Source organism: Asterias amurensis, chromosome 14, assembly GCF_032118995.1.
Source record: "Asterias amurensis chromosome 14, ASM3211899v1".
NCBI lineage: Eukaryota > Metazoa > Echinodermata > Asteroidea > Forcipulatida > Asteriidae > Asterias > Asterias amurensis.
The window spans coordinates 16,973,268-16,986,137 of NC_092661.1; the positions used below are offsets into that span (position 1 = coordinate 16,973,268).

The 12,870-nt window shown below is 37.8% G+C and overlaps 1 protein-coding gene across 1 annotated transcript; it reads left to right on the forward strand.

Annotated features, from left to right (window-relative positions):
• Nucleotides 1-95: 95 nt before the first annotated feature.
• LOC139947523 (uncharacterized) lies at nt 96-9,375 on the forward strand. Its single transcript, XM_071945457.1, has 7 exons — nt 96-159; nt 948-1,072; nt 2,555-2,619; nt 3,410-3,447; nt 4,742-4,821; nt 6,108-6,170; nt 7,384-9,375. Exons 1-7 carry the CDS (start codon nt 102-104, stop codon nt 7,486-7,488), a joined length of 534 nt encoding a protein of 177 aa, XP_071801558.1. The 5' UTR covers nt 96-101; the 3' UTR covers nt 7,489-9,375.
• The last annotated feature ends 3,495 nt before the right edge of the window (nt 9,376-12,870 follow it).

Here is a 12,870-nt window from a genome sequence, read left to right on the forward strand (position 1 = left end):
AATGATGCTTGTCTCCGAGTCCCCTCTGGTAATTCAATGCTTAGTTATTTATATTTTTAGGCGCCGGAAATTCAACAGCCGATTGCGTGCATAACAACAAAATGGCCGGCGATCAAGGAGCTAAGATTTGGGTTGTCGTGAATCGGATTGATTTGGGTGGTAAGATCGACCAGTTATTTGCCATTGTAATATGGCATTTGAAAGATTATTGTGTCTAGAATTAAACTAGTGTGTTTGGTGTAATGTCGTGTGAGCCAAAACCCTCGGATCTCGAGTCATCATGACCGGTCGACGGTGACTTTCTGGTTTGTGTATGCATGTGTATGTTTTGTGATTGTGACCTACAGATGTAGTGACCTACATTATGAAAAGGGGGGGGGGGGGCGGGGGGCCACTGTGCCTTTGGGACACTGTGTCAAATCAGTTGTCAGTTATTATAGCTCCATGGTGGGATAACAAATGACTGCCGTTCGTTCGGTAGGCTAGGGAGTGTACACTGTGTGTACGGCCGCTTTCTCATATCCGAAGACAAACTGTTTTTTTTAGTGATATACAAAATAATGACAAAAATATTATTAATATTATTATTGACTTATTAATTAAAAACTAATAATGCCTAATACAGTAATATTAAGTAATGGAGACAAGTCAAAGTTTAATGTGTTAAACAAGAACATTAACTTTACTCGGTTCAGTAACACAAAGTTTCCAAACAGTTGTCAGACAGATCACCCCCTCCTTGTGGAATGTGGTCGGCCTGGAACTACACTTTATACATTGTAGTACTACACAGGATAAGACACAGCTAGCTGGTTACTGGATGAATGACTAGACTTAATAAATGGTGTCCTCTGCTAATTCACCCTTCAATAACTTTATATAATTATTTTTTACAATGTACTCTATTTCTAATGGATTATGTGATTTAATATTTACTTTCTTTGAAGGTACTCCTTCCTTTGAGCGCCAGGCTGCCAGTTCCATACAGCTAACTCAGAATGCTAGCTCTGGTGAAGTCCAACACGCAGTCCGGAAAGCTTTAGAACTACAGGGTGAAAACCTTGTACTCAAGGTTTGTATTATTAAAGGAACACGTTGCCTTGGCTTGGACGAGTTGGTCTATATAAAGCGTTTGTAAACGTTTTTTTATAAAATGCATATGGTTGGAAAGATGTTTTAAAAGTAGAATACAATGATCCACACAAGTTTGCCTCGAAATTGCGTGGTTTTCCTTTTACTGTGCGAACTAACACAGTCGGCCATTTATGGGAGTCAAAAATTTTACTCCCTAAAATGGCCGACCGTGTTAGTCGACGGGGTAAAAGGAAAACCGTGCAATTTCGAGGCATGCTTGTGTGGATCATTGTATTCTACTTTTACAACGTCTTTCTACCCATATGCATTTTATAAAAAACGGTTACAAACGCTTTTCAAAGACCAACTTGACCGATCCAAGGCATCGTGTTCCTTTAAGCCTTATTCAATCGGAGCCAAATTCTGCTTAATTAAAGCACCAAAAAAAAAATAACTAAGCACAATACAGAGTTAAGCTGACAAGAATAAGATTACCAGCCAAAATACCATGTTTGTTTGTTTGTTTGTTTGTTTTATTTCTAAATATCACAATAAATAATACAGGAAAAAGGAACAGAGGGTGATACGAGGAGGGTGATAAATGCACAGTGTCTGATTGGTATCCTGCTTAGCATGGAAATGTAGAAATGTTTGCTTAACTCACACTACTCACAGCCAGTGGTGCCGCTGTGCTTTTGATGTTGTGCCCTTTGCAAAGATCCAATATAAATTTACGATTTCCTCAGAAGTCCCCCAAGCCAGGAAGAAAACTAATGTGCCCCGTCAAGGGCAAAGTTTAAGGCATGCCCCAGTGTTGGCCGTTTTTAGATATGGGTGATACTTTAGACCATGTGAACTTTGTTTACAATAAGGGTGACCCTGTACATTCTTTGGGTATTCTGGCAGGCAAGATACTGCACTGGTCCTATGGGAAAGTTGACATTTTGTGACATAATTTCCATATAAAACCAAGAGTTATAAAAGTAAAAGCTGGACAAGTTTTGAGATGTGCCCCCTTTCATCATATCAAAAGGTGATAAGAATTAGACAGTGCAATCTCCATAAAATATAACATTTTATGTTTTCTTCCATTAGGCTGTGTAAAAATCTTGGCTGCAGGAAGTCCGGGCTCTGTGGCTCTTATGTAAACATGTGATGTCACAGGTCACATTTGGATGTGGTTTGGTTGTATACAGAAGTTTATCCAAACCTAGCAAGTGTCATGTAAAATTGGGTTCACCATTCTCAAAATGGCTGATTGCCTATCATGTTCATTTCAAAGTATTATTGGGAGAAGTGGGGAAGGGCAGGTTCAAAGTTCCCGTTGAGACTTTCTGAATTGAAAGATGATCTTTTATTATTTTTCTTTGTTTATTTGTTAATCTTTCTGACATTGGCAAGCAAACAAAAGTGACAACAATAAGATTAACCACAAATGCTTTTTTTTTTTAATAAATGAATGTTCGATTTCCAATTTCAGTTGAGGAACAGTCGCGGTTCACTTATTCCAGTCAACAGTCATATCGTTCCGAACTCAAAATTTATGTAAGTAGTAATTTCAAAGTGTTCAGTAGTTTCGCAGAGAAAGCTGGTATCACTCATCAGTTGATAGAGGAACTAAAAAAAAATTGAACTAACACGATTGAAAAATTGATAGTAGTATGACGTCCAGAATAAAGACAATTAAAGTGCTTAATCCACTATAACTAAGATGCAAGGCTTAAATGCAAGGCTGATACAAAACAAATTATGAATTTATCTTGCTTTCTTTCACTGTGGTTTTTCGTTCGCACAGAAAACAGAAAGGGAATCCCATTCTGAGGACCACATTTCAATTCAGCATCCTTTGGGCCAAACTTCTAAAATTTGGGTCCAGAATGCCCCTAGTTTTGAAGAAAGAAAAAAACCTGTCGAGAATCCTGACTGTACATGTACTTGTTTGTCAAATTAAGCATCAGGTTTGCCTTGGTGTTTTTTTTCCCCTGACTTTCACCTCTGCAGTCAAAGCCGAGTAGCGCATATATTGCACACAGGCTGTATACTTCCCAGGGAGCTGAGATGGTTTAAGGAATGATTTAAGGCCCAGTGACCAGGGGAAATATTGTCAGAAGCGCTTTGAGACACCCCTCTGGCGTGAAAAGCGCTATATACAAAAGGTCTATTATTAGTATTATTAAAGGTTCGAATCCCACCTCAGACGAGAGCCTTGCATGTGGATTAGGTCTTTCGGTCCGTACCTGATTGTGTGGGTTTCCCCTTTTGGGGTTTTTCTCCCACGTCTAAACCATTTCTTCTTGCTCATCCCATATTCTTGGTTGATATTCACATTTTCCAGGCCATATACACTTGAAGTTGTGCAGAGATATCAGCATGGTGAGTTACCCAGCAACCTTTCTTATAGACTTGTGGACAAGTCGTTAAATGTCTGTCGCGGTGATAGCGTTTCTACTCTCTCTCGCGAAACTGCTGGCCCGCCATGCGACTACTGCTCTCACAAATGTGGTCTCAGTTAACGGGAAGTAGAAGGCAGCCAGCAGCTTCGTGCGAGAGCAGTGATCTCACGAGATCAGTTTTCAATCGCAGACACCTACATCTTTGCGCCATCACCACGGCTCGACTTCACTGTGACAGACCATTAACGACTAGTCGACAAATCTACCTTTCTTAGGGTGTGGGGAGAAATATGAACCCTTTTCAGTCTAAAAGTTCACTTAGAGTTTTCAAAAATTTACATCGTTAGACTTGTTCACTTGGTTTGAGATGAACTTCATATCATCGACTCAAACAGCTCCACCCTCACAAATAGAATGGAGATATTTTAAAAAGATTGGTGTTGTTGGTAGTGTTGGACAGTTTTCCTCATTTTATTTCATTTTGTTCAATTTTATTTGCAAGCAAACAATAGAAAAATTGCACTATCAAAGGATCTACAAGAACTAACATTAAAAAAATTAAATAAAGAATGCGAAAAATGTTAAATGATTTGGCAAAGTGCTGAGGAACCTGGCTGGGGGGGCAGATACATGTAGGAACAACCTCCAGTGGGGGTGGTACACTCAAACAATTAGAAACAAACTAAAAAACACAGGAAAAAACTGGTGTTAAAGGCAGTGGACACTATTGGTAATTACTCAAAATAATTATTAGCGTAAAACCTTTCTTGATCACAAGTAATGGGGAGAGGTTGATGGTATAAAACATTGTAAGAAATGGCTCCCTCTGAAGTGCCATAGTTTATGAGAAAGAAGCAATTTTCCACGAATTTGATTTCGAGACCTCAAGATTAGACAAGGGTATTTTTTCTTTATTTATTTATTTATTTATTTCTTGTTTATCCTGGGAAATCCATTCAGTAAGAAAAACTCACTGATCTCCCATGGATCCCAGCTAATAACAAACTACAGAAGTGAACTTAAGATAAAAATGTTACAAATTTACACAGAAAAACATTTTTATCTCGCAAGTTCGATGACCGATTGAGCTCAAATTTTCACAGGTTTGTTATTTTATGCATATGTTGAGATACACCAACTGTGAAGGCTAGTCTTTGACAATTACCAATAGTGTCCACTGCCTTTAAAAAATAACTTTAAAAGTGGCCGACCACTACTTATACGGAAAATGGAAAAGAAAATCCGTTATAACATATATATATTTTTGTACACAGTGAAACCCATGCCACGCTCAGTGAAATTAAACGGCTTCAGTGACGTGACTAGAGTAAGACTACAAAAGATTATCAAAAGAGTAAGTATCAGAACAAAATATTACATTATTACTCAAAAGAGATCAATACAAAGGTTATAACTTTACAGAAACGATTTCAAGAACTAGATGAAAACAAATGATACCGCAGAAAATCTGCGGCGCAGAGGGAAACATTTTAGAAGCAGAGCTTGTGAGCAATCGTCCCTAGAGTCTACATTTACATTTCGGAGTCCTGGTAAACAAATTTTATTTGCTTTATTTTCCTGACATTTTCAGTTGTCACGGTCTTTGTGAAAATGTTATTTGTTTCATTCATGACATCTCCAGTAGTTATTTATTTTTACTCCAAGACTTTCCTAGTTGTCACGGTCTTCGGTATTATGTTATTTGTTTTTGTTTTTGACATTTTCAGTTCTCATGTTCGTCGAATTAATGCTAGTTGTTTTTATTCTTGACATTTTCAGTTGTCATCGTCTTCGTAACAAAAGGTTATTTGCTTTTATTCCTGACATTTTCATTTGGCATGGTCTTGAAATTGTTCGGTTATTTCTTGTTTTCAGTAGAGGGACTGTATTAAGTGTTGCATACTTCTTACTGCGTTCAAACTATTTAAAACTCGGAGGTTTTATAGTACTAAATATTCTTATTATTGTATACTAGAGAAAAAGAAATAGACTTTCCAAAAAAGAAATATCTGTTGAGCTGTAAAGCCTTTGAAGCCGTTTGATATGGAATGCATATAGTTAGATAGATAATTTAAAAGTAGAATATAATGATCCATAAAAACATGCCTCGAAATTTAAGGAGAAAAAATTTTGACTCAACAAAATTGCTGACCATGTTAGTTTGTGACGTAAAAGGAAAACCGTGCAATTTCGAGGCATGTTTGTGTGGATTATTACATTCTACTTTTAAATTATCTATATAACCATATCGATTTTATAACAAACGGTTTAAAACGCTTTTCAAAAACCAACTCGCCGGATCCAAGGCAACGTGTCTCTTTAATACACCTTACTCTTTGATCTACTTCTCTAGTACTGAGAATACTGTTCCCAAAAGCTCTTTGAAATCTATATCTTTTGGGACTACAAAGAGAAGAAAAAGACATCTTTTCAACATACCTGTACCAAACTCTCTCTCTCTCAGATAATTTTCTCAACAATTTCCCCCGCCCCTGTTTATAAACTAGTCCAATCTTGTGTTTGGCCGCAGTTTCAGTTGATCTTTAACATCACAATGATGACCATACCACATTGCAATGATGGTTTTTCAAACCACCAGGAACAAACTTTAATTTATTTTTCCTGTTTCTCTTGTCACAGATTGAGCAATTAGAGGAAAATGTTCCTGAGTTGAGGAATCGCAGAGAGGACAAAATTACGAAGGTACATTTACAAAGAGGGTTGACTTAAAGGCAGTGCACACTATTGGTAATTGTCAAAGACTAGCCTTCACAGTTGGTGTATCTCAACCTATGCATAAAATAACAAACATGTGAAAATTTGAGCTCAATCGGTCATCGAACTTGCGAGATAATAATGAAAGAAAAAACACCCTTGTCACACGAAGTTGTGTGCGTTTACATGGTTGATTTCAAGACCTCAAGTTCTAAATCTGAGGTCTCAAAATCAAATTCGTGGAAAATTATGTTTTTCTCAAAAACTATAGCACTTAAGAGGGAGCCGTTTCTCACAATGTTTTATACCATCAAACACTCCCCATTACTGGTCATCTAGAAAGGTTTTATGCCAATAATTTTTTTGAGTAATTACCAATAGTGTCCACTGCCTTTAAGCCTGGTTCATACTCCCTGCGAATGCGAATGCGAAGCGAATTTGACGTGAATTTGACGCCACAACCCTCCTTTCGCACCGATATTCGCAAGTGAGTTGAGCAGAGTTGAACTGCTGCGAAATATTCGTTGCGAATTTGTGACGTCAACGTTCGTATCGCATTCGCATTCGCAGGAAGTATGAACCGGGCTTTACAGTTGTAGATGCATGCACCACATGATATCATATGCACACCGGCATATTTCATCTACCATTCAAAACCACAGTGTCAATATTTAATGGTCAGACAGTAAGAGGGTTGACTGTTTACAGTTGTAGATGCATTCACCACATGATATCATAATTCACACCGGCATATTTCATCTACCATTCAAAACCACAGTGTAAACATTTAATGGTCAGACAGTAGGAGGGTTGACTATTTACAGTTGTAGATGCATTCACCACATGATGTCATAATTCACACCGGCATATTTCATCTACCATTCAAAACCACAATGTCAATATTTAATGGTCAGACAGTAGGAGGGTTGATCGTTTACTGTTGTAGATGCATTCACCACATGATGTCATATTACAGGCTGCAATAGTTCATGTACTAAATACCAAAACCACAGTGTCAATATTTAATGGTCAAACAGTGAGAGGGTTGACTGTTTACTGTTGTAGATGAACCAACCAAGCATATCATACTTCGCACCCACATAGTTCATCTATCATTCAAAACCACATTCATCTTACAGAAAAAAGTGATCAAGATTAGGAGGGTTAACTTCTTGTGTATGTGTGTTTTTCCCCCTCTAAGGAAATGGATTATCTGAATGAGAAGATGAGGTTCTTGAATAAGCGGATGCAAGAAGCAGAGAGTCTTAAGTGGAAAGGAATGTTTAAGAGACATCCGCTATGGTGAAGACGGGGACGTCAACATTTAGATCCGTGTCCGAAATGGCGACTTCACGTTAAGTGTCTTGCTTAAAAGGACACGTTGCCTTGGATCGGGCGAGTTGGTCTTTGAATGGCGTTTGTTATGAAATGCGTATGGTTAGATAGATAATTTAAAAGAAGAATATAATGATCCACACAAACATGCCTCGAAATTGCACGGTGTTCCTTTCACGGTCGGCCATTTTATGGAATTTTGACTCCACAAAATGGCTGACCGTGTTTGTTCGCAACGCAAAAGGAAAACCGTGCAATTTCGAGGCATGTTTGTGTGGATCATTGCATTCTACTTTTTTAAAACATCTTTCTAACCATATATGCATTCTTTAAATAACAAACTGTTTAAAATGCCATTCAAAGACCAACTCGACCGATCCAATGCAACGTGTTCCTTTAAGGACACATGCGTCAAGTGACAACTGTATGTAATTTATTTATATGTAGATAAACACCAAAGTGTAAGTTACTGTAAAAATAGTAGATATTGTTTAGTTGTGAAATCGTGTTGAGTAATTATTCTGTCAAAACATTAAGTGTGACGAAGAGAAGAAAGGGTTACACAATTTAAGGTTACATACATATTTATTTTTAATTGATGTGAAACTTGCATCAATTGCAGCCGATTTCACGAAACTTTATGCAACTGCTGAAGTCCACTTGCGCAACAATTATGGCATAGTTTTTTACGCCATAAATGTTGCGCAAGTGGACTTACCCAGTTGCAAACATTTTCTTGGAAATGGCTGCTGGATGAAGAATAACTGTGTTTCACCCTATTCGGATGTGTGCTATTTAGTACTGTAAACTCAGTACTTTCCCCAAGTCCTGTAAAAACAAAACAACAAAACACTCGGGTGGGATTCGAACCCTCAACTTTTTCCATTCTAGAGGATATGTCTTACCACTATATATATAAAGATCAGATAATGACTGTTAAAACCTGGTTCAGAAGCTGTTGATAATGTATAACATTTTGAGAAACGAGTCTCTTCTAATGAGTGGGGTTTGAAGAAGGGATTCCAAAACAGAATTTCAATCTGAGAAACATTTCTACGTAAAACATTTCTCAGATTGTTTATTCCAATTAGGTATTGTTCTTTTTACTGCTTGGGCAATGGTTAGAACCTCTCAAGCTTTCGGCAATATTTCAAAAAAGCTATACCACCTCTTGAAATGTGTTTTTTTTTCCCCCCGCAGTTTAGTAGTTTTTTGTTTTGTCTTTATATAGGATTAAAACAATTGAACGATTCCAAAGGCCAAAAATTTGTACTTTCCAGGCCTGTATGCATCATTTTTGAAAGGGCAAGGGCACCAAGGCATTTTGCTCCTTGGAAAAGGGCACCCCTATGAGCAAATTGTAAATTTCTGCTGTAGCATTTCAAGGGAACAAAGGCATTGACCAGGGAGCATGGAGGCAATCGCCTTCGTTGCCCCTGCGAAGTGTTATGCCTGGTTTTGTCTTTAATTGAAGTTCATATAAATGTGCAATAATGCTCATCCATAAATGAACAGTGTACTAATGTACCACTCGTAAACAATAATATTGTACTTACGCAAGCACCGGCCCGCTCTGAATTCACGAACTGCATAGAATAATGTACCGCACGGTACATAACAGTACTTTATACCGTGGGGTCGAAGCATGGCTTTTCGAGGTGTTTGAACCTCGTACGAGGTTGAAACCCCGAAAAACCATGCTTCGTTCGACTCCACGGTCAAGTACTGTTATGTACCGTGCAGTTTATTATTCTACGCAGTTCGTGAATTCAGAGCGGGCCTGTGCTTGCATAAAGAGCCTTAGACAAGGCTATAATATTGTATTTGGGATTAAAGAAAATCTGTGTAAACACATGGATCACCTTTGTCTGGTGTTATGTATTTCTGTGTCTGGTTAGGGTTTTGCTGAGTGGGAGGTAAATTTGGAGGGGAAACATTTTACTTTCATCCAACCATAACGAATCGTTTTAATTCGTTAGTTTTTTTTATACAGAAATGAGTGAAGCAATTAGTTTTGATCTCACGAGGCAAAAACTCGATGTTTGAAAATATGGAAAACATAATAACATGCATTATACTAGGGACCACCCCCCCCCCCCCCACAGCCAAAAAAAAAAAACCACGCAAACAACGTTTAATTTGAGGTGTTGTAATTGTATGTCCCCTTACAACACCTCAAATAGAAGACAAAAATTATCAGCATGAGTGATTCTGTCTCATAAATCAAATTTGACTTTTATAAATCATAACTATAACAGGCCCGATGACCTATATAATAATACCACATATACATATGATTTAAGGGACACATGATAACTGATGATTAATTGCTAAATCATAATTGTGAGACATAAATCATATTGTGACTTATGCTAGCTCGTAAGTTTTAATTCTGACTTGATTAAAAAATTTTCTCCATAAGCCCCTTTATAAATATTATCTTCTCTGTAATTCAAACATTCGTTTTAAACAAATAACTTTATATTAGATCACAATAACCTATCTGGCTCTGCGTCACTGTAACCCTAGCAAGCTGAACTGAACAATAGACTGATCAAATCAACGTTTGTTGTCATGGTTCTCTTCTTAGCAACGAAAGATGGGCAAATATGACACTGAGATGAACCGTTACCGACAAGTATTGGCGACTCAACTATGTTTCCAGAGATGTTTGCTCGCTGAGCTGTCACAGTGATGGGTAAAATGAAAACTAGGGGCCGGTGTCGCATGCAATTATGTCCTCTATGCAATACTATGAGGAGGACATTATTGCATATGCAATAATGTCCGCCGGATGGTTTTGCATATGCAATCGTGTCCGCCCGGACGCTGCTGCATAATGCAATTGTGTCCGCCCGGACACATTTGCATATGCAGTTGTGTCCGCCCCGTGCAATACCATCCTTGCAGTAAATTAAACGCCCTTGGTCGACGGAACACGTTTGGCATTTTTTTACAAGCTAACTAAGTGCATGACATGGGAAATGTTCGGCCGTTTGGGTATTTGCTACAATCATAAAATACGTGAATATTCATGCAGCATACGTAGGTATCAGACGCTCGCTTACGCGCGCACATGCATGTACAGTCATGTACATGTCCACCGGACGGTTTTTGCATAGCCCCGGACACGATTGCAGATGCAAAAGTGTCCGGAGCGGACAGTGTTGCATGGCGGACACAATTGCATCTGACACCGGCTGAGGGAAGGGAGACATAGAGTTTGACTTCACATCACTTGAAGGCACTAGGGTGGATTACACAAAGAGTTAGGACTAGTCTTATCTCGAGTTAGGACGAGTTACTGGTCCTAACTTAGGACTAGCTGTACGTTTTTGATATCCCTTAGGACTAGTCCTAAGTTAGGACAGTCCTAACTATTTGTGAAATCGACCAAAGGACACCTTTGGTAATTGTCGAAGACAAGTATCTCATACTTGGTGTATCCCAATGCATGACGAATCTGTAAAAATTTGGACTCAATTGGTCATCAAAGTTTCAAGAGAATATTGGGGAAAAGACCCTTGTTGCATAATGTGTGTGCCTTCAGATGCCTGAAGAAAGAAAAAAAAGACTTCAGGCCTGAAGCCTCTTGATTTCTGAGTGAGAAATTACCTGAGTAGACAGTGCTTGATGTAATTTTTTTTTAACATATTATGATGTTGACATGTGCAATTCAGTTTTTTAACTGCGAGTCATGTTTTAATAAACCATTTTTGAATTGAATTGAATTGAATGCTAAAACCAAAATGAGGAAATTTACCTCTTTCTCAAAAACTACACGTTATACTTTAGAGGGAGATGTTTCTCACAATGTTTTATCAACAGCCCACTTTGCTCGTTACCAAAGATTAAAGAGCGCTCTAAGGCGCTCTATAATCTTTGCTCGTTACCAAGTATATTGTTTATGCTAATAACTAATTCAACTAATTAACAATAGTGTCCAGTGTATTTACAATGTTTCAATTTGCTCAAATATCAATATCAACTTCATTACTTATTCACCATGCACCAAAATCACTCATTATTGCTGCACCAGTTACTATCACAATTCTCCTTCTTACATGTTACACACTATTCAATTTAAAAACGCAAGTCACAATTATTTCCATACTTTACAAAAACGAACAGAGTAGTTCAAGGTTTATACATTTAAAGAAGAGGAACAGTAGGCTATGCATCATCTGCTCTCTATCACTCTAATATCTTTAAGAACTCATTCAGACCCACGCGATCTACTTTCAGGGATCAGAAATTTCAGACTTTGATTCGAGTTCAGTCATTATTAATACATGCCTCGTGAAAAATTTAAATGTTTTTTTTTCTACACGGCCAAAATATGTGCTCTTTTATCTGCTTCTTTTGTTATGATCTGTGCCAAAATGCACCCTAATTGAAATTCTTAAACTCCAAAGATTGTCACAAAGTGGAAATATCTTCATTTCAACGGTAGGTCTTCCCCCGAAAAATTAGGAGCGCGTAATGCTTTCAGATATTAATAACCGATCGCTCTCCACCCTCTAATATTAACCTTCATGTAGAATCATCCCATCCACACAGAATTTCCTTTTTATAGAGCAATCCGTCTTTTAGAGTTTCCCCAGAGTGGATATTTTGTATAACTTTTGTCGACCTCCACTTCTCCGTATAAGGTAGCGAATATGGAAGCATACTAAAACACCAAAACCAGCCACCTAGTTTTCACTATATCGTTGCTTTTACCATGACAACTCAGTTCACTCTCGAAACATAGACCATAACTCTTTCTCCTTTTAGCGCGCACTGTCTGTCAACATGTATATTATTATGTTAATAATTTATCAAATTGCTTTTAATTTGTTTTGATTTTATTTTATTTTATTTATTTATTTATTTATTTGTTTTATTTGTTTGTTTTTTTTGGGGGGGGGGGGCGGGGGGGATTATGATACTTTTCTTAAATTATATAGGATTTGACGAGGCATTGCATGGTGAGGTATCAATGTATATTTGGTTTGCGGTAACACCATGTGTTCATCTACTTGCCAGGTAGAGTTGTTCTTAGAGAACTGTCTTGCTTTATTCTTCGGGAGACTTCTCAGTTCTGAAAAGAACTGGCCTGCTTTTAACTATTACCAGGGCGGATGGTATAGAAAATAGACTGGACTACTACTATAAAGTTGTTTTGAAGCTCCCTTGTTGCTAAAGCATATATCCCAAAAGTGGAACAGATAGATTTGGTTTCAACTGCTGCTCAAAGCAAGCGAAAAAGGGGAGGGATTAGATTAATTTTTGGTTTTTACCCATATACACCGATGTGTGTAGCACTGTATACTCAGTACTTTCCCGAGTCCTGTGAAAAAAATCACAGGCA

Excerpts from the sequence above, each read along its gene's own strand:
- LOC139947523 (XM_071945457.1), top strand. The coding sequence starts at position 102 with ATGGCCGGCGATCAAGGAGCTAAGATTTGGGTTGTCGTGAATCGGATT. Across the intron at positions 3,448-4,741 it reads TGTGCAGAGATATCAGCATG|TGAAACCCATGCCACGCTCA; the intron begins GTGAGTTACCCA and ends TTTTGTACACAG. Across the intron at positions 6,171-7,383 it reads GAGAGGACAAAATTACGAAG|GAAATGGATTATCTGAATGA; the intron begins GTACATTTACAA and ends TCCCCCTCTAAG.